At 28.3% G+C, this 23,765-nt stretch overlaps 1 protein-coding gene across 2 annotated transcripts in view; it reads left to right on the forward strand.

Annotated features, from left to right (window-relative positions):
• The first annotated feature begins 366 nt into the window (after window positions 1–366).
• LOC114131818 (activating transcription factor 3) overlaps window positions 367–23,765 on the forward strand; it is a 29,151-nt gene continuing 5,752 nt past the window's right edge. Inside the window, exons 1-2 of one of the 2 annotated variants that reach the window (XM_050202300.1) lie at window positions 367–565; window positions 22,078–22,797. In XM_050202300.1, coding sequence (XP_050058257.1) covers window positions 22,213–22,797 — 585 coding nt within the window. In that variant the 5' untranslated portion in view covers window positions 367–565; window positions 22,078–22,212. The remainder of the gene's footprint in view (window positions 566–22,077; window positions 22,798–23,765) is intronic. The other variant, XM_027997125.2, reaches the window with a different exon arrangement.

Raw genomic sequence — 23,765 nt, forward strand, 5'->3', positions numbered from 1 at the left:
GTAGATTATAATATTATTATTGTAATCGTTATCAATAGGTAGGTACCTTACAATTATTAGGTATATACCCGCGAAAGACATCGACGGGAAAAGTGACTGCGGGCTGTGACGCGCGTGCAAGTGGCTCGCCGAGTCGGGCGCGTGCGTGTGCGTGTGCATTTGCACGTGACAATCGGCCGTGTGAAACGGTCAAAATCGAATTTGCCCGCCAAACCCCGGCTGGCCGCCCGGCCAATAGGTTTGGCCGGCGGGCCGCCGTGTCGACCAATCGGAGCGCCGGGAATTGACGTCAGCGCTAAATTTAGAAAAGCCGCGCGTGAAAGGGTGTGGGGGGGACGGCGGCGACGACGACGACGGGGCGCACCGGCAGCGTGCCCGAGTATCAGTACCACAATACGTTCAGTTCCGCGATGGTCGCGAGGCGACGTGCGTTCTCCCGTGTGCTTGTTACTACTGTTTATGCTGCGTCCGTCGTTGTTTGTACGATTCCGATTACCCAAAGTCACGTTTATTGTCGTCGTTGCCCCAGTGGTGTCCAGTCGATTTGAGTTCGAAACCGTATTCGGTAAGTACTCGGGTACCTAATAATAATACATTACGATATAGGTATAACTACTCGACGTTCCCGCAGTTTTTTCCCAAATCCCAATCTTCTTAATTGACTCTATGGAAAGGTTTCGCTAAGAGTACAAAGTCAAAAATCGTACACGCGACACGACCTTTATTATAGGTACACACACAATCCAGTATGGATCTTTTCTCGATCCGTTGAAATAATGTCATATAAACTGGCTATTTTTTTTTTTTTTTTGTTGATTTTATTCGCATTTCATCAAACTGACTTTTTATTATAATATATATACCTACCTGCAGTTAGAGTGAATAGGTATGAGATACCTAGTTTTAGATGTAAACATGAAACTATAAATGTTTTCTTTCGAAATCATCGTCAATAAACAATATTATAATATTATATAGGTACCACCTACTTACCAAATTTATCGGAAAATATAATTTTAATATCTTGTTGTTGTACCTATATGATTTATTGAAAAATTAAATATGAAAAAAAAATTATAATAAATAACTGTATAATTTTATAACTGCAGATTATACTTTTTTCGAACCAATTTATTCCAAAGTAAACCGATTTGTACGTACCTAGATATCTTTTTTAATCATATTTTAATTGATAAGAAATTAACTATATTCCTCTTCAGTCGTTACTGATTATACAACTATAGACTCGATAATTTGTATTTTCATTCATGATCTGTGGCCATCAAAATATAACCTTTAGCAAACGTATTCGAAATTAACTCGGGGATGTATGTATGTGATGGTAAATTTATCAGTAGACATAATTGATATACAAGCAATTACTCGCATATAATGATAAACTGTAATTATTACTATAAAACTAAGTATATAATATAAGTAGATAATAATTTATAAGTGTTAATTTACCTAAAACTATCGCGAACAATGTTAAAAAAATATACGCATTATTTAGCCATACATTTCAATGAAAATTATAACAAGTTCATTACAAAATACATATTATCTATTGTTAAGTTAAAATTTATACATATATGATTTTCACTCATAAAAGTGTATTTATTTTATTTACTTTTTTACGCGAAAACGAGGACGTTATACGTATTATTATAGCACGCGCCTGTTGTTTAGCCAACGCAAGCTTCGGCCTCGGATAATCACTTAATTTGTGCATTATAAGTTACTTAGTATTTACTATAACTTACAAGTTAATGACTCTTTCAAATAAACAATAAAAAATAAAAAATAAATTTCATATTTTTACTGTTTATTTCTAGTATTAAAATATTTGTATGGGATGATTCAAAACCTATGCTAAACTAACTCTTCCCTTTTAATTAATCCGCGAATTTAATAATATCCAATTTTTTAATATTTAAATATATTAAGGGGTGTTATTATCAAATAATTAAATTTTTACACCATTTAAGAATCATCATATGTGATGATACAAACTTATTTTTTTTTAAAAGAAAACCACCTGTTACTGCAAATTAATTCTTTTGAAAATCATTTTATTTAACCAAATCTAATCGAAATATAAAAGATTAGTTTTTGAATTATGTGGTAATGTGTAAATGAAAAATATACTTATCCATAATACCAAATAATTGTACATAAAATATTAATATATTGTACCTAAATATTTAATTTAAGCTATTGTAATATCTTGTAAGTACATATTATATTTAAAAAAGTTTTAAAAAATTATGAAATGTGAACAGATTTATATAGGTACTTATTAATTAAAATATGATATAACAATTAATAATAAAAAAGGGTGATTTTCATCTTATAAAAAAAACTTTTATATTCCCAAAATACATTCCTTAAACAAATACATTAAAAAAAAATTGAATAATTGAAAATATCTATTATAAAAAATACATAAAATCAAAATGTAAATACATTTATTAACAACATATAAAATAATAATAATAATAAATTATAATTTATCATTTAAAAAACAACATTACATAAAGTAGTAGTAATGTAAGAGTTCAAAATAACGTTTTTATAAGTATAATACAAATTATAATTATTTAAATGTGTATATTAGATTATATTTCATTTATTGTATATATTTTTGCATTGAACGTTCTGTATAAACTTATCGATAAATGGGTGTGAAAGTAAATTTATTAATATATTTTTTTTAATAATTAATTAGGTATAAATTAACACTTAATACTTCTATACATATCATTATTTTAAAAAATCTAATGACTCGTCATGAAGGGTATCATTAATATTTTTTGCCGTTCTATTTGAGATTGTTTTATGGATATCTAATTAGATATGAGACATTTTCGCATTATAATTTTTCTAGTTTTTATCATATTTATGAAAAATGAAAATGTATATTTATTTGTTAATAGTTCTTGACAATTGATTAGGTACTCACTGTAAAAAGATTCTATAATATTTTTATCTTTAAAATAAATACTTGTGTTTAGTTTACTTAAACAAACATATATACTCGTATATATTGTATTTTTTGTACTTTCTTCTATTATTATATATAACGGCTATAATTCCTCGATTAACCTAATCTCATTTCTATTTCTCATGATATTTGAAGTCATAATACGATTTATATTAACTGCATGTGGTTTGTTTTTTAATAAGTTATAGTACATTTTCTTTTTTAATTTTTAATAGCTTCCAATATCTCAATTTATACAGCTCAACGATTAAAAATATTTGTATAAATAATTATTATAACAAAAAAAAGTAAATATAAATAAAAAACAAAAAAAATGTATAGTACATGTTATTATGTCGAATTATGCAATTTTACTGGCTAATATTTTACCCCAGTATAACCAAAAATATATTATTTTATCTATTCTTACGAATACGATAAATAATATTAATTTTCCTTGTTAGTTCTTGACTATAAAAAATAATATTTAATATTACTACAAATTAATGAACATAAACAATATTCGTTAAAACATAAGTTACTGCGCCATAAATTTAGGTTACCTTTATATGTTTATCTTGAACAATATTATGGCAAATATTGAGTAATCGGCAAACAGTTTGCATGATGATGTACAATTTACTTGTTCATATATAAAGTCCATCATAAGCAATATGATTGTCAGAAATGTATTTGTAATATATTTAAAACAATTAATATCATCAAGATATTTGTATGTAGGGTTTATGAATATTTTATGTTTGAGCCTATATTTAATACCTATAATTATAGTATAGTTATTATAACTACAATTATTTCTGTTATTATTACACCCGAAAATATTAAAAATGATTTAACCCAAATACCTAGTTCCATAAAATTACTTTTTTTTTTATTTACTTGGATTTGTTTGATGGAACATGATGTGGGTAATGAAAATTAAAACATATTTTTTCGTTTAAATCTCCAGGCAGTTTTCTATCTTAACATATAATTACTAATTTATGTAATTATAGTTCTAGTAAATACAACATTACTCTGTAGGTATTGTGTATTTGTGTCTGTAATGGTATTAATGTATGATATAATATGTATGTGTTCGATAATTCCAATTTAATAGACAGGTTTTTTTTCATTTCCTTTTAGATGATAACACATTAAAAACTTTAATCAGATAAAATGACAGTTATTATCAGTTATAATATGCTAAGTTCATACGGTCAATATTACAATGATAAAAAAATTGGTTCATTAGAACTAAAAAAAAAATATATTTTATTCTTGAATTGTAATATATCTTATACAATATATATTATATATACATATATATATGTATAATATATACATATTACATACCTTATAACTTGTATGTACTATATAGAATGATGTAGATACATAATTTTTATAAGCATTTTTCTATATACACAGAAATTTAATAATCGTAAATATTAAATATTGTTTACACATTTTTTTTTATAAGTTACAATAATTATTGTTATACTATTAATTATTAAACTGAACAAATATTAATACTTAGGAGTCATTTTTATTAATAAATATGATTAAAATGTCCCTTCGTGTTTTTTTTCTCAATAAGTAGGTTTGTCGTACAGTGTATTATATAATTTAACTATAGACTTTTATTTAAAAAAAAAAAAAATAGTTTCACAAAACACCATAAATATTATACTTATACAACAATATAAATTATAAACAATAATATATTTGAGAATTATAATCGGATCGTTTGATCAGATATTAAAATTGTAAAACCATTGCTGTTTGTTATTTTGGTCGTAAAATTGTTTTGGATGTTTATATTTTTTTATTGCTTATAAACATAATATATACCTATATCCTAAAATCACTATATACCTATAAACTAGCTATATGGTATGTTTAGGATAATGTAAATCGGGTATCAACATTAAATATACATGTATTACGTATAAAGTATTTACGATATGTATTGAGGTTAATACGATAGATTTCAGATCACACTATGTAAAGTACGAAATAGCTACCTACTTAATACATAAGTATAGTGTTTTATGGTAGCCAGAGGCTTTAAGAGCTCATACGTGCAATGAAATTGAACAACGGCTAAAAGAAATCTTGGATACTTATACAAAAATGTATCTTTTCTCTAATAATTGTAAAAAATTAACTTTTAGATTAGTGCTCTCGACATCTCTCCTGTTGATTCAGATCATTTATACCCCATATTTGTATTATAACTATTATTATTAACACGTTAATGATTCCGCACATTTTAATATGAAAATAATTTTCGATAGTTTATGTAAAATTATATTATGTAATGATGTTAATTTTTTAGATTCGTTTAATTTTTAACGGTGAAAGTTATACTTGTTTGTATATGGGTATGTTGGCAAATGATAAATTGTAAGTCATGAATCAAGTGAATATTAAGCACCTATAAAAGTATATAAACATTTAGTATATTACTGTATTAAAGATATAGAAATATACCTATGTATATTATTAAAACAACTTGTATATTGTGTATCTATAAAAAAAATAAAATCCAACTATCATCTTCTAAACATTTAACACATACCTGCCTATATATAATTTAGCAATTAATTTTGTTATATGGTATTTTTGTACTTATGTACATAATCGTGTACACTAAGAGTTTAATGATAATCAATTATGATTGCTCTAAAGATGTTAAACTATTAACGTTTTAAAAGTTGTTTCAAATGAGAACCAATAAAGGAGTAGAAATAAATTTTAACTCTTAAGCACTCTTCACAGAAAGGAATTTCGTGTTCATGCCTATATACTCGTATATTTCTTGTAGTATACAATATTATGTCAATATGTGACAAGGAATATAAATAAAAAACACTGATAAGCAATAATTATGATAATAATTTGTAATTAAACTTAAACAAATCTGATTTAATATTTTTAAAAAATCGTTCGTTATTAAATTTCATGGTATTGTATTTTAAAACAAGATATTTTATATCTTATTTAAACTTATCAAATCAAATCCACATAACTTTTACATAGTATTTTGTGTGTGTGTGTGCAATTTATTTGTCTGAATGGTGTTTTTTTTTTATCACAATAATTATTCTTAGTTAACATACTATATAAATACGCTCAACGGCTATTTTTATAAATAATTATTAAATTGATATTTAATATTCAGTTTATTATTAATTATTTCTATAATAACAACTAAATTAGCACGAGTTCTTATTACAATTTTAAACTTTAAACTATACTTTTTAAAACATAATGATGCACTATTTAAGCAAACGGTTACATATACGAGTATATTTACATTTATCGATAATATTAAGCATTTACAGAAATCTACAAGTGCCCAAATAAAATTTCTACCTACCTAACAGGTAACTATGCAAACTTTGGACCTATTATCTTCACGGTAAATACGCGCTAATTATATAAAACAAATATTTTTAACCAATGTTTTTTTTTTTTTTTGATAATTCATATTAACCAGTTTATTATGTCTTGTTTTTTACTTCTTAATAATTTTATTAGTATCTTCCAAGTTTAAATATATATATATCTGATCACACTGCTGTTTGTAGGCCAAGTTCAAACATCACTGCTGTGTATCTTTAAATGAAGAAATTCTTCTGGTTTTTCTCATATCTCTATTTACTGCTTTCCTCGGATTTTAAAATTTCAATTATTAATTAAGCCGGAATAGCACAGAATAGCAAAAAAATTGAGCCCATAATATTAGCTGTTTTCAACACATGATCTTATTCACTCATAATTTATTAATTATCAAAATTATGATGCACTTTCCATAAATAGGTAGAAACTTAAAAAATTTAAATTCGTATATATATGATATAATTATTCAAACTTAACATTTTACACAAAGATTCATCATATAGTATAAATCAAGCAAAAACCTGAAAAATGTAAATATTTTATATTATAACTGCTTTAGAAAGAGAGTTCTAAATGCATAGAATAACAACAATAATTAACTGTGACCAAAAAATTAAAAATTAAAAGTGTGGTGACATAGTTAACTGGGATAAAATCTCAATTGTTGCCTAGAATATTTTTGTATAATATATTGTAGTTATATTACCCGAATCTACTTGATTAAAAATTAATCTATATTTTTATCGTTTTTACTTTGTTTCCACTAAATATATAATATAAACCCTAATGAACACGATACAAATAATAAATTATTTAATTTGCACTTCTTGATTCTGTTTTTTTTTATACATTAGGTACATTTAAACTATGCTAATTCCAACAAAAAGTAGTATCTATAACTTTAACTTTATAGCCAGCTTGTCTTCTAAATCTATATTGTTATGTAATATTATCCTATGTGAAATAGATTAATAACTTAAAAACTATTACTCGTTTAAATTTCGATTTATATATAGCTAAGTTTTCCAAAAACTTAAAAGCTTGAAAAGTTCAAGTAAAAAGTGTGGTTTTCATTTGAAAAAATAATGTTTATATTACCACATTAAATGTTGTATATAGAATTTATGTATTTTATTATGTGATAATGTATTATTTTTTTAGATTTATTCTATATGTACACCTATGACATTTTTTGAAAAGTTTTATTATTTTATTTCATTTATATTTTAAAACGTAAGGTTTTTTCAAGTATATGTTTTCCAACAAAAATAATAAAAAAAGCTATACACTTATATATTTTTTTATTTCTCAAGTACATTGTTATAGTAATTATAATAATTAAGGTACCTATAAATACCTTATACTACAAAAAATATTTGGTATTGGTATTATCGATTTTTAAATTTTACACTGAATCTTACCAGATAATTTTCATTAAATAAAGAATAGTTTAATAGAATATTATATATTGGCTCAAGTTCAACATTTTTATTATTTTACTTAATTCTTTGTGGACTAAATCTTTAAATCCTAACCACACCTAATAACGGTTGCATATAGTTAAATGACATAAATATAGCTCCAAAAACCAAATGGATCTCCTTGTTACAAGGTCATGAATGTTATTAGCTACAATTTAATGATAAATCATTAAAAAATGTTAATTAATATGTATCTAAGAATAACATAATATATTGTTTTATATTTTTCCTAAAATACTACTTTACAATAGAAAATCTTAAGTAAAAATAAAGATTCAACATTTTATTGAATTAATTCAAATATACTCGTAATTTAAGTATCATTTTATTTAAATTAAGTAAATTTGAGTTTGCAGTTTTGCATACATTTATCTTTATATCTATCTCAAATAACTATAAACAATAATATGTAGTTATAACTCTTTATATTTTAAGAATAAAATGTATATTATTACTTATTTATTATTGTTATTCATAGTATTTTCAATATTAAACACATATATACCTACTTATATATCTACATGAGACCCGCCACCCGCGTGTGTATTTGTGTGTGTGAAACTAAGTATAATTAACATCTATGATGATTAATGTGACTCGAGAACCTTTATACTTTATATTTATCAGTAAATGGGTAAAAAATAAATATCCAATAAAAGTGGTCTCGAAACGTGGCCTTCAAGACGTTAAACATTATGCCGTTTAATTATTTAGAAGAAATTAAATTCCAATACCAACAATATTAATTAATACTCCTAAATGTTCTGTTTCCGGGCGTTAATTTCCACGTTAATGTCATGTAGATACCGGAAATACATTCATCGTGTATAACGCCTAAAATAGCATAATAATATAAAAAATAAATAATATTATAATACATAATAAGTATCAAATAAATTACAATATTAGATTAATAATTTTATAAATTGTATGTTCAGAAAACTCTTTCTATGGGTTGGGTGTCTTACATAAAAATTTTGTTTTTAAATACTAATTTATGTATATACGTAGAGAAGTACTATTATTTAGTATTTGCGATGTTATTTTTTTGATAGTTCCACAACAGTATTCAGCATTTCGAACGCGTAGACTATTTAATATTGCGTGTTATCCGCTGATGAACGTGTCGCGGTGCAGTACCCTACTCGTATCGGCGAGGAAACGATAATAAAACCAAATAGGTGTTCCTGGAACAGAAATGAAAATAAAAAATTAAACTTGTTGATTCGCCATTTGAAAATCACGAGAACCATTGTCGACGAGAATTAACACGAACAACCACATATGTATACGACATGCATACAGAAGAATGCAGTTGCAATGGGCGCAGTCACCACCTACATAATATATAATATACGTATTTTTATTATTATATTGTATCGGATGATGTATAAAAATATTACATTCATCGAAAAAAAAATTTTTGATTAATTTAATTTTTTATTTCTCGGTTTTTGTGCAAAAAAAAAAAATATCTAGTGAGATACGAAATATTCTCGTTAAACGAACAGTATATTTCGGTATAAATATCCTCGCGGGTCATCGAAACTCAGTGCAATCACTCTGTATACTCGAAATGTCATTATCTTTATGGCCGGATCGTGACGTTGACCGGGATCTGCAGTAAGTTTGATATCGTGCAGTAGAGGAATACGTATATTTTCGTGAAAAAAATCGCACGTCAACTTGCATTGTTCTAAACTCGATACTATTGTTTGCCTTTTTCGTTATTTCCTTTATTGCATACAATAAAAAAAAAATAAATAAACCACACGTATTGTAAAGTCTCCGTGTGGATATAATATATATATAATATATAAGATAAAACGTTGCCGGTTGGAATCGTTCCATGTACATTATTTTTCTTTTTTTTTTCTTTATCATTAATATTAAACTGGAGCATGTGTGAGCCATAAATTTTGGGCGCACAGACGCACACGTCTGCACAACGGTGAAATGTACCAAATGATCGTGAGAATTCAGCATGTGCATCCCGGGGAATCGTTTTTTCTTTCTTTCTTTCTTTTTTTTTTAGCCTCGATGTCTTTGGTCGCCCCGATTGTTCTGAGAATGCAAATCAAACGATTAATATTTTAATAATGTAATTTAATAAACAATAATTGTATATACATTCTGCAATATCTCGTGTCCATATAAGCACCTATGTAACACGCACCTCGTTAAATGATCGCCTGGCAAGAGCCACTTAATCCAAAAAAGGTCCATGGCTTTCGATTAATTATTTACAAATAATATAACGCTTAAACCCTCTAAGATAAATACCGCTGCGTGCAAATTACAATTAACCATAGGCTATGGACAGGTAACTACACACCTGACGTCTTTCATTGTTGTAGGCATGCGAGCAAAGACGTAGAAAACACAATAAATGGTCCTAAAATTAAAAGCGTAAATATAATAATATGCGCTTTAGTGCATCATTGTTATTGTACATAAGTAGGTACATAACTACTATATATTATATACAGTTTTGAAGTTTAAATTTACCAGTATTGCCGTGACAACTAATGAACACATTGCTTTTTGGTCGTTGGCAATGTGCCATTAGTAATTAATTTTACTTGGTTTGTTTTCATTTACATCACTTTATACAATACTGTTACAATTTTTGTGAACAAATTAAATATATATATATATGCATAAATTCTATGCTAAGTCGGTGTGTTGAGAAATCAATAACAGACTTAAATAATAATGAAATAAGCCAATGACCAACATGATGTTGCCAATGATTTAAAACCTATATGAAGGTAAACTTAGTGTTCTAAAGATTAAAACAAAGATAAGATGCTGAGAATCTAAAAAATAAAATATTATGTGATAGATGTAAAAGTAATTCTCAAAAGTCATAAATATAAAAATTATTTCATACATTTTTAATATTATTATAGATATTACGATAAGTATATGACATCATAATAACTGGAAAAATAATATTAATTTGTTTTATTATAATGTATTGATAAAAATAAATAAATTGTATGATCTTATTAGGCATGTTTGAATATAAATGTTGTGCAATTTCTCGCGATGATACTTTTAATTATTTAATTATTTAATTAAATACTTTTATCAGATGTGTTGCAAGTTTGCTAAGTTAATTAAAAGATTCTTTAAAAAGAACTAGGTATAGATATAAAATATTCTGTGATAAATATTTGAAGTTTTAAACTATAAATATACAATGGATATTAAGTTAACCATTAACTAAACTATGTTGTCTTAAACTACCTTATTTGTTTTTTATAAGCTGTGCGTCTTTTTTTTTTTATTAAATTTTGTAATACTCTTAATTTTTATCGTGACATTCAGGTAGATGTATTACCCAAGCATATTTCATTTTATGAAAAGTAAAAAAAAAACAAGATAAACTTATACGATTTAAAATTTTAGAAAAAACACATTTTTTACTGTCTTGATTGAAACTTTTAAAACTTTTAATTGACGTATCATCTTTATTTATCAATTTTTTTTAGAATATTAAGCCTGTACGATATAAATAACGACGCGTCATTTTTATGTAATTATCGAAACATATTATAGTATAATTTTATCAAATCTTATAATTTATATGCATAATATTATTACATATGTACAATATCTGATTTTTTATTGTCTAAGGAGAGTAAAAGTTTACATTGCCTGGAATATTATTATGATTCCGTGGCCAATAACCCGAATAACTCAATAGATCGGCCGTATTGACTGTTGTCGTGTTGGATTTTGTCAATAAACAATACTTTTTATACTGTTTTATGTTATTTAAGTTATTTTATCCTAAAAGACTAGTCATGCCGTACGATAGAAGACGTTATTATCGTAGAATATAATATTATAATGTTATTATATGTGGTACTTTGGGTGTGTTGTGTATATATAATATATATATATATATATATATATATATATAATATGTGTATAAGTATATAACTGCATATCACAAAAACAACGATAATAATTCATCGGGCCACCCTTAAAAAAATATTAGCCGGTATAATAAATTATGGTGTATAAAATGTACAGGAATTTTATCTTTCTTTTCGCCCAGCAGCAGTTTAGACCTACAACAGTAGGTATACGGTTATTACAACAACGAAACAAGTTTATTTTGTTTTTGTCGCCACCCGACGTCGTACCGTACACTGATCGAGCGCCGTTAGATTTGTATTAAAAACCAATACCTTTCATTCCTAATCGCTGTACCAACAAACTAATGGCCGACTGGGTACTTACGGATCAATATATATATATATATATAATACAGTCGCATTGTCGTTTTTCTTATACATATATGTATACTTTCAGAGTATGTGTAATTATCAAAACAATTATCCAAGTCCTAACTATATAAGTAACTCGAAGGGCTAATGCAATAGCTTACTTTTTTGTGTGTATACATTTACAGATTTACGTATATTATATTAGTATACAACGCTAACCACTATAAAATAATATTCAAAAAATAATAAATAATGATAATAATAATAAATATTCAATAATATGAATTTGTACTTAAATATTGTACATGGTATTATGATCTAATAGTGTTAAATATTTCATTATTTTGCTATGCGTTTCTAGTGTTTTTAATAATAATAAATGTGTGGTATTTTTTTTTCTTTTGATTAACGACTATTTAAAAGCAACAATGTTCGATTTGTATGAATTTGAGTGCAACATTTTGATTTAAAAAAATATAAATTATCCTCAAATTGCTCGATCTATTTTCAGGGAATAACTGAATAACGGTAAATGACGAACCTTATAACCAACGTCGACTAGCGTTTTGATCATATTCGAGTCGTTGTTCGGAATCGTTTTCACAAACGATCTCAAAGACTTATCTAGTAAAAGCCACTGTAGATACCTACAACTGTATTATTGACTTCAAAATGTTTACCTGTCAGCAGCTCCCGTGAGACAGTTTCAAATATACGCTGCACATTTGATTCATTTTTAGTCATTTGGATATTTAGCTACAATACATCTTAACTATATCGAAGGGTTCTCAATCCGAAGTTATGCAACATATTATGTCTTTTCGACCACCACGCATACACACACGACACACATACACATATATTATATCAAAATTATCATCATTATTATCCATAATAATATATTAAACGATCAAGTATACGTCTTGTGGTGTGATGTTCGAATATGTACATAACCGTCTGTCGAATTTTCTGCTATCGCGTAAAGCTCTTCGTGAGCCTTTCGTTTTCATTTGACACTCGCATGAAATAAATAATGGGTAATTTCAACGATAATGAAATTTTCGCAACACACACGCCGACGTCGCCGACAATCGTTATATTATGATCGGTCTTCGCGCGGGAGTCCAAGGCCGGCACGGCTCCTCGTGACTGTTGATACACACACACACACGCACACGAGCACTTATAACTCATGAAATATATATATATATATAAATAATAATAAAATACATTTATTTAATATACATATGTGTATTTGTGTGCGAGCGCGAGCGCAGGTAGGTTAGGTGTACGTACGATGCGAAGGTATATCGTCTTGTCATGGTAATAGCGAGTTTATTTATTTGTTTGTTTGGTTTTTTTCTTTCTATTTTTCGTGTGCGATATTCGGGTCACACGAGCTGCGCATTGTCTACAAGCAGGACGCTCGCGTGGGAACATCACGGTATGACTTTGACACGTTTAAAATAATAAAATAAAAAATCCTTCTTATCGTCTACAGCGGGATTAAACGATTTTATTGTTTCACTAATAATTGAGACATGATCCAATTATCACTGTTTGTCTATTATATAGGCACGTAAAAAACCACCGATTTCTGTAGGAAGACACATGAGCTATGATAGTGCACACAAACGATTATTGGAAAAAATATAATATATACGATAAAAGTATGTTAGAAACTCGATAATATACGACAAGATAACATCGTAGGCATATAACATAACATATTGGCACACTGCAGCTACTTTACATAAAAAAATTTACCTATTTACTTATACGATTATAAAAAAAATATGTCATTAGATTTCCGGGACTTGTAGTGTTCGTTGTTTTTCATTTTCTCGTGTGAGGACTATGAAGTTTGTGAATAAATGTATGACTTATAAAGTATCCTATGCATTTTTACATTTTTACAATTTGACTGTACCAGTTGATGTCGTGCACGTATGTTGATTAATTATATTACTTTACTACTTTACATCGCTACGTTTTACAACTGTAAAAATTAAAACTAATTTTACTGTTTGGCGTGCATTTGTGTTATTAGAACAATTAAAAGTCCGCAACTAGAGTTAAAGTCTTCAATGAATAATAATAATAATAATGATAATAAAAAACACAGTCGTGTATTATATGATATTATGTTCAATATTTGTTTTAAATTTTTTAATGGACCCTTTATAATGCGTTTACTTAAATGTATTGCTCAATTATTATTCACCCGCATTGTGCAATGATGCATTTACTGAAGTGTATTTCCATGTTTTTAATTAAATTTTTAATAATATTTTTATAATACTTAAAAATCATATAATTATATTAACTATATACCTATAGTATGATTATATCTTGTATACATTTATCTTTTAAATTAACAGCACTTAATGCAAGGATGTGTAGGTATTTTTTTAGTGTTTGTTTGTGTTAATTATTTATTGCGTACAAATTTGAAATTTGAAGTGAACTCTGGTAGATTTAAACGGTTGATTTATTATTATATAATACCTACCTAGTACCTATGTGATTAATGATTAATAGCACATTGCAACACGGGTAAAGATAACAGACAAAAACCGGCACGCAAACTCAAGAACTTTTTATTCACTAGGTATGAAAATTAAAGTTATTTAATAAGTACAACTTATGTAGGTAAATAATATGATAATAATATAGTATATAGCTTAGTTATGAAGTATAAACTATGATAATATTAAATCCATTGATACTATATGTAAGTACTTATGTACTGTATTAGATAATTTTGAAGCATTTTTAAGAAGTTGAACTGAACAAAAAAAAAAAAACCATTAAATATATCCGATTTGAAATTTAAAGATTTACATACGGTATAATTGTATTATTTCACAAGTAAACATATTATTAAGAATACGATTAGATTTTTTTCGCGTTTATCAATTTACAAATATAGTGCAAAAAACAATTTCGGATGTTTATAAAAACAGACAAACGATTTTGAATGTAGTTAAATTATTTATGATCAAAATTGTGCGACGGTACTCGTACTATTAAATGTACGATCAAAAACGTAAATATGTTGTAGAGTTGATATACTGATTGTATAATATATTATAATTCAGTGTGTATTTATATATTAAACAATCGTACTAAATAAGAAAAAATCTTTGTGCACTGTAATTGTTGTCATGTGGTAAAAAAAAAAAAATAAAAACAAATCTCGTGATTTATTTATTAATTTTTTTTTACTTTTCTTAGTAAATACAATAGAAATAAAAATCAAGTGGAGTTAAATGTAATGTTTTTATTTTTATACATATAAATACGAAAGAGGCGCCTAGAATGTAGTCGCAGAAACCCATGTGGTGTCCCACTCAACTAGCTTTGTATACTGTATACAGAGTATCCCGCCGTGAAATGCGCATTAACCAAATTGCTAAACATACTGCTACTTAAAATATATAAAAGTGTTTGCAGTGTGTACTTAATGGCAATTCATTTTGCAACTTTTAAAATATTAACATTTATACTATCGAGATATAGAAGTACTATAACTCGTTCAATGACTTTTACGATAGTTTTATCATAACAAAAACGAGAATTTCAATTGCTCATAATAATTATTTGAGCCAAGGTGAACGGAAAACAATATAGTACTATATTATAATACCATTATGAATTAACATAAAAACTCCCATGTGAGTATCCAAAATCGCATTTCAAAAATATTAATCGGAAAACACAGTTATTGCCAGGGATAAACACTAAGTAGAGAAACACTCTGTATTTTACGGTGTACCTATATATATATATAACCATATGCGTATGCGACTCGGTGGGCCAGCGCTAAGTGTGCATATACTTGTGTGTGGCGTATAATTATTGCGTTAGTGTTTCGTTACGGCGGTTGTCTATATAACTGACCGGAAACGCAGCACATACGTATTGGAGGCCGTAAAAAACAAAAAAGTAAAACCGAATTCTCTCGCGTCGATTTTATTAACGTTGGCTCGGGTTCTGTGTCGTTAATTGCAAATTAGTCGAAATCGACGATGAATGTTTTTTTCATTCCGAAATCCGAAGAACTCGCTATAGAAAATTTATCATAATACATTACGGAGCAGATATACCGCCTATAGTTTAATATTATTATTTTTAATATACGCGTACGGCTTATATTATATGAAAACGTTTCGTCCGGTAAACAATTTCCGGTCCGACAATATTGTCGGAAAAAAAAATCGATACAATCAAACGGAATGTTAATAATAATGTGATGATTTTTTCCCTACATGTATGGCATTTTATACCTTTGTCAGACATTTTTTTATTAAATTCGTGCTTGCGAATATATTATACAATAGATACAGTGCGCGTCTTGTGCAACTTGATGAAACGTTCGGATCGTCTAAAAGTCGAATTGTTGCCAAGGTTGTTCAAGCTCGCGGACAGGGAAAAACATCATAAAAATAACCGCGTATTTAATATTATCCGACACTATATGTTTGCCGGGAAAAATAAGTTTGTGTGTAATGCGTGTATTGGACCGCTCGCGCGATACACAAATTATTATTTATTACAATAACCGTCGAAATCTAACGTTCGATATTAACGAGGGCGTTCGTTTCATGATAGGTTTGACATGAGATATTATGGAACAAGTGGTCTCGATAAGTAACAATTGTCTATTTTTTCATTTTTATAATTTTTCGCTGTATGATTAACACTGCACGCCTTTTTCACGGTTTACCATAATATATTATATTACCAATAATATAGCACGCGTCACGTGAGTTCGGCCGCAAAACGAATTAATTATTAAACGATCGTTTAACGATACTACGCCCACTAAAATTAGGAATTCTGAAGAGAAAAAAAGTTAAATATACATAAATAATATACTCACTCATTTATTCTCACCACATTCTAATATAATAATAGAAATAGTGTGCCCATTATACGCGGTACGTGCGTATCGAGTTTTTTTTATTGAATTACAACAAAAATTAATTTTATAATTTACCCGATTGATATCGTTTCGTAGATGTGAATTGGATAAAGGTGCATAATTACTCTTAATCATTATGTATAACATAATAAAACCATCATAAATGCATAATAATTGCGTTGTGGGTACTCTGTAGCAACCAAAATTGTTATTTATTTCCGGTTTCAACAATGACTTATTACCCCACGTGTGTGAAATGAAAAAAAAAAGAAAATAAGTGCATATCTACATGTTACATATTGCATTATATGAGTGTAATATATTGTTTTAGTTTTAAACGTTTTATATTTTGCTATTATACTACAATATAGTTAAAGTCTGTAGATGCACAATGCACATAATATATCACAATATGATGTATCACGTACCTATTAGCGAAAGACAGTTTTCAATATTATACTACACATTGTTTAGTTTAATGTATAGATAAATTGTATTTATGATAATCACTTGAATAGGTGTACAATGTCGTTATTAGTTCTTTGTTTTTTTTTTTATTATTATTATTTATTACCATAATGTTAATAATCATAAATAATTTCTGAGCTCCCACATAAATCGCTTTGATGAAACACTGCAATATTCATTTAAGTAACATTTAGTTTAATTTATTTGTGATCTCCGCTCAATGACTGCTGTAATCACGCTCGGTTTTATAAATTTTTTGCTAACGTCGATCGGTGTTTTATACGACAATGTGTTACTATATAAGAATGAAAAAAAAAAAAACAATAATATATTCCGATGTTAATTTAGTATCGCTTGAAGAGTTAGTTCGGAATCGAGTGCAAATATTTTTATGGTCAATGAGCTTTGTGTTTATATCAACTGACGATTAAACACGAATGTTAATTCATTTAAACATGCGTATATGTATGTATATTACTATATTAGTAAATATGTGTTAACACTAACACATAAACACACACCCACTATTATAGTACTATATACACACAAATTATATACAATTGATGATGAGCATTTACCCATATCGAGGCCATGGTTTCACATTAATCCTACTTATCATCTCAGGAAACTGCACCTAATGAAAAGAAAGTGATTAATAATTCACCTTCTACGATAACACGTTTACGATCAAACGAATCTTTTATCTAAAGAGTAAAAAACGCGAGCCCATTAGATTTTACATTATAATTAACACAATGTACGGTCGAAAATTATTAGGTACCTATCGTAATCATTTAAATATACGAATAAAATATATACATGGTGCACGCTTTATATGATTTCGCGGGCATAGAACACACTATAATAATTTATTACGTTCGACAATCACGTCCGCGCGTGTTTGTGTACAAAATAACACTGTTAATAGTTTTAAATATTGAATTAATATTAATAATTTAGATAGGTAGTTATATATTTTACAATATATCAAAAACGTTACTACACGTTTTGTTACGAGTTTATGTATACGTATAGTTATACAGGTCAACGATTAAAATGTTAAACGCGTGTTAAAATAATTTATATAGCAAATAATATGAAATCATTTATCTTGTGTGTAAGAAAAATAAATTGTATACAATTTAACGAACATAACAAAGCCAAGAACAATTTAACTCCAATATTTAATCAAAGTAGTTATTATTTAGGTGCATACATATTACATTTATAATATTCGTGTACATAATTCGTAATGTATTGTAAAATTGCTTTAATAGTGTACGTATATATCTAACGATATGTTGTTATTGATCGAATGTATATCGATGTGTACATCTATCATCTCACAGGTCACGATATATCTACATAATTGCATGCAAAATAAACTTTAACAGGAACGATAGTGACTCACGCCTCGAAATTGCTTCGAGTGACTTGGTTAGGTCTTACGGACGCGGTGTGAAATTAATTTATTAAACACATCAAATTAATAAGTTAGTTAATTAAATCAATGTATTATAGTATGTTAAATACCTACCGTTGGGTCTGTCATTCACACATTTACAGTGTGCACATAATATATATAAGTATCAAATAGGATTAGCTTATAGTTTTCGCAAATCACGTTTAAAAGAAACGAACAGCCGTTTGGAATTTCAAATAGATTTGTACCAATAGTACCACACCTCATTATTAATGTCATAGACGTACATAATAATATATCAGTAGAAATTCTATGCTTTTTATTTCATATTTTAGTTTTGGAATTCCCAACAAACAAGCAATATAGTCGTGCAGAATAGTACCTATACGAGTCCCACGTCATACAATACAGTTGTAGATAGTATTATTATTTTTATTTTTTATTGCAAGTTTTTCTCTCTCTTGAAATTATTGAAACGTACACATTATCGTATACAGTTTGTATAATATGTATATATGTACGTTATTAATTTAAAGCGTGAATACACCAACACGCATCGCGGTGTTTGGAAAGTTAAAAGTGCTGTGTGTCTTTATACGACCGACCAAATATTTGAATATAAAATAATAATAAAAAACGTAAAATATGTATAGAAAACGATTACTTATCGATAACATGATACAAAAAATGTATACATAAAAAAATTAATAAAATATGTTATTATAATATGACATCTACTAGCATAATATTATACGTATAATATGAATATATCATAGATTTCGTATATTAACTCGTACTCATAACAATATAATAACGGATCTCGTGAATAATTATTTTTTTTTATTGTTCTGCATATTCATTAGTTAATTTATGCGAAATTAAAACCCGTCACATACCTTTACCGTGAAATTTAATACTGCTAGCAAAATATTGTTGAGTATGGTTGTTTGTCAACGGCCATAACATTATGTCGTATAATATAGTACACACGACTTGGCTCTGATCCTAAAAAAAAAAAAAAAAAAAAAAATTGAAAAATAGCAAATATAACGTGCTATGACGACTAGTTCTGCGACGACGACGACATCTTTCTATATTTTTCAGGTCGTCTCGTCTTCCGGTAAAGTATTCGCACGGCGAGTGGGTGTTAATCGCGGATCGACGGCGCGGCGGCTATATTTTGCAGTGGAAAACCATACATCATCTACGTTCTTGCAAAACGATGAGGGTCCAAAAAAAAAAAAAAACGATTTCCGAGAACAATATAATTAATGACACTTTCTTTCATCTTATACTTTCGTTCGTACGCTCTCGTAGTCTCGTCGGAGAGTAGGTACATTATTATATTTTAGAAAAATTAGGAAGTTCAGACAATAGGAAAATTATTATTTTTAACTATAACACGTCTCTTTTATTACCAGATATCTGCGAATAAACGATGCTATAAATTCTGTAGGCCAATATAAAATATGTCTTCTCATACTGGACCAAAATTATTTCAAGTCGCCAAATTTGATTTCCTATCGCAAAAATAAATGTCGTACACATAGTTTCTGTGCTCGAACACATGTACACCAACATTTTTACTTTTTTAAACTTAGTTCAATGTTGCTATAACTTATTCATAACATTTTGACATTTAGTAGATTAACTCAACAAGTCGACTTACAAAAAGGTTAACTCTACGCCTATACATCGTACACATCACAGCAACAGCATACATATTTAGAAACCTTTTGTTATATGTAATATTATAATTTTTAGGTACATTACTAATTTATTATATCGTTAAATTATATATTTATATTTGTACAAAATCCTATAACTATATACCTAATGTATGTATAATTTAATGCACACTCCGATAATTTTATCGTAAGATTTTTTTTTTAATGCACGTGTGCAGTAGTCCGGTATTTGTACGGCCGTTTGAAAACTTATCGGGTTTAATCTAACAAAAAAAAAAAAAAATAATGTAGAGGTATATTTCAATATTTTAATCTTACTAATTTTTACTGGTATAAGTTGATAAAATATTCGCAATTTAGCATCATATTATGTTAAAAGTATAATAATTATTTACGTCATGATTTAATATCGTTAAATATATTACAACAATGTTTACTTTTCCATAAAGGTATTAAATATAATTATTTAAGATTTGTATTTTGTTTTATTTATCAATTTCAAATATTTTACTAATATCATAACATTAATGAAATTCGTACTATAAAAACCTACGAAGTTTACGTATAAAAATTTCATAATACTTATTAATACCTATCCCACATAATTTTTTTGAATATTTGTGTATTGCAGGCCGCTGAGTAGTATTTTGTATTTTTATTAATACAAATAAATTAACTATTAAAAAAAAAAAAAGTGACAAATGTCTCACATAATAAATTCATGAATATGGTAATATGTTTGTAGTTGACACGCTTAACATTAGCTATTGTATTAAAAATATATTTGGTTGTTATACGGAGTTTGAAGTACAAAACAATTTGTGATTCGGCCATAGATCACAATAAGAGGAAACTTATGCATTTGTCGGTATTTATTTATTTTTGTTTTAGAATAAATGGGGATAGTTGTTGAACAAAAAAAAACGTATTGATTTGAATATTTAATCAAAATGACTGATACTGCATATACTTGTTTTAACAAAAATAAAATTTTTATTATATAATACACGGATCGTTGTACATAAAACTGCACTCTAGGAAACTGTACCGATCATGTGACGTTTTCATATAAAAAATTCCACAGAAAAGACGCTCTTCTGTATAGTAGGTGTCAAGTGCACCACATCATTGAGTAGGTCACTGTAATGGATGTGTTACATTTTAATGCAATGATAAATTGTTACATACAAAAACGATTCTTTGCGGAGACTAAATTTGTTAAAATATTTTGTATTATATTTATATTACTTTTAGTAGAGCTGTGATATTTAATACTGGAAGCTAATAAATTATATAAAAATAAAAAATAGTATTGTATTTTCCTTTTAGTAATATGGTATATTATAGACAAAAACAAATTGAATTAATATAAAGTATAAAAATTGAATTTATCTTAAATAATCCAAAAATAATTTAACATAAAATATTATTTTGATTGAAATGTTGGTTTTTATTTTCCAGGATCACTATCAAGCATACCAGTCATCTCTGTTATTTAGATCGGATACTACTGTCATTTTTATATTATTATCAACGCAATCTATAGGCACAGTACAGGGTTATTAAACATCGTATTTGTTTACCACTTTCACTGTCATGTCTTACTCAGTTACCGGAGGCGGCGTCCAGACTGCGGTCGCTGCGTTACAACCACATAGCTGTTCGATCCCGAATACGCCTGATGTGATCAACTCGATCATGTCCTTGATGGACCCATTCCAACCTTTTTCTGGAAACGCGTCACTCACGTCTGAAGACTCATCGGCCTCGATTTGTTCCCCCGTGTCGACGTGTTCTCCCGTATCGGCATGTTCCCCCTTGTCGACACGTTCTCCCGTCTCAACGTGTTCCCCTGTGTCACCGACGGCCAGAATGCAGAATATCTGCTCTAGTCTTAAGATCAAGGAGGAGCTCAAGATGGCTATCCGGTCCAAACAGAAGAACGCAGTTACGGCGACAGTGACATCGACATGCGCCAGCAGAAGTCCGGTGCAGACCAATAGATCCAACACTTCCGGTGCGTGTGGAATAAACGTGGCGGCTACAGCATCGGCTGGCTTGGCAGCATCGTCGCCGGGTGGCGGGCAAGCGAGAAAGCGGCGGATTCAGGATGAGGAGTCTCATGGCGACGACGACTACGACGACGACGACGGGGATGATGTATCATCGCATGGCGAAGGAGTAAGTGTCCAATTATCAATTATATTGTCTCATCATAAGCCCTTAATAATAATACATATTTTGAAACCACACACCATTCAGGAGGGGTGCTATAGACTCAGGTGACACTTTTTAGGCGCACTAAATTTTAATACCCAACCAAAATAATTAGTTATATTATTATTCATTTATACTGTAAAACATTGTTATATTTTATTACATTAATCTCATAACACACGCACGAGTCAAGATTATACGTATGCAGTATATTGCAGTATATTCGTGCGCACGCGCGTGATATCGCGACCGCGGTCTCCTAGTATTTTTTTTCCGTCCATCGACCTTTTTCCTTCGGTACAAATCGCGTTCTTATAGATATGATAACGCCGCTACGTCACTTTCGAATGTACGCCTACGATAAATACCCAAAGAATGCGATTGACGAGTGTGGCGGTGTGACGAGGGTAATAATAATAATAGTAAATAATTATGGTGTTCGTCTGTGTTTAACATGCAAGTCGCATGTGCCTTATGCAGTTACTTCTTTTGGATTGCGGCCTCAAAACCATTTTATAATCAGTACGGTGTGTGCGAGCTTATAATAATATTATAGTATAAATGTATAGGTACATCGTGTTTATACTTCACGTTAACGTGAATTATAATCGCAACATATTCAAATTCGATACGTCATTATATATAGCTACATTTGATTATGAAACTAGGGATTATTCAAGGGACCATTCTGTGTTGAATGACCCCCACTCTCCACACACCAGATAATATGTTTCTGAGTATTCAAAAATTAAATCATTAGGTAATATGTGATTGTTTTTTCTTAATAAAAAACATTCGTGCGATATACGTTTAAATTGATGGCATATTATATTTACCTAGATCATCATTTTGAATCCGTACACTGAATACACAGCTACGTACCATTATATACATTGCGAATAATCATAAATACAAAGTTCACGATAATTCTT

This window comes from Aphis gossypii, chromosome 1, assembly GCF_020184175.1.
Source record: "Aphis gossypii isolate Hap1 chromosome 1, ASM2018417v2, whole genome shotgun sequence".
Classification (NCBI taxonomy): domain Eukaryota; kingdom Metazoa; phylum Arthropoda; class Insecta; order Hemiptera; family Aphididae; genus Aphis; species Aphis gossypii.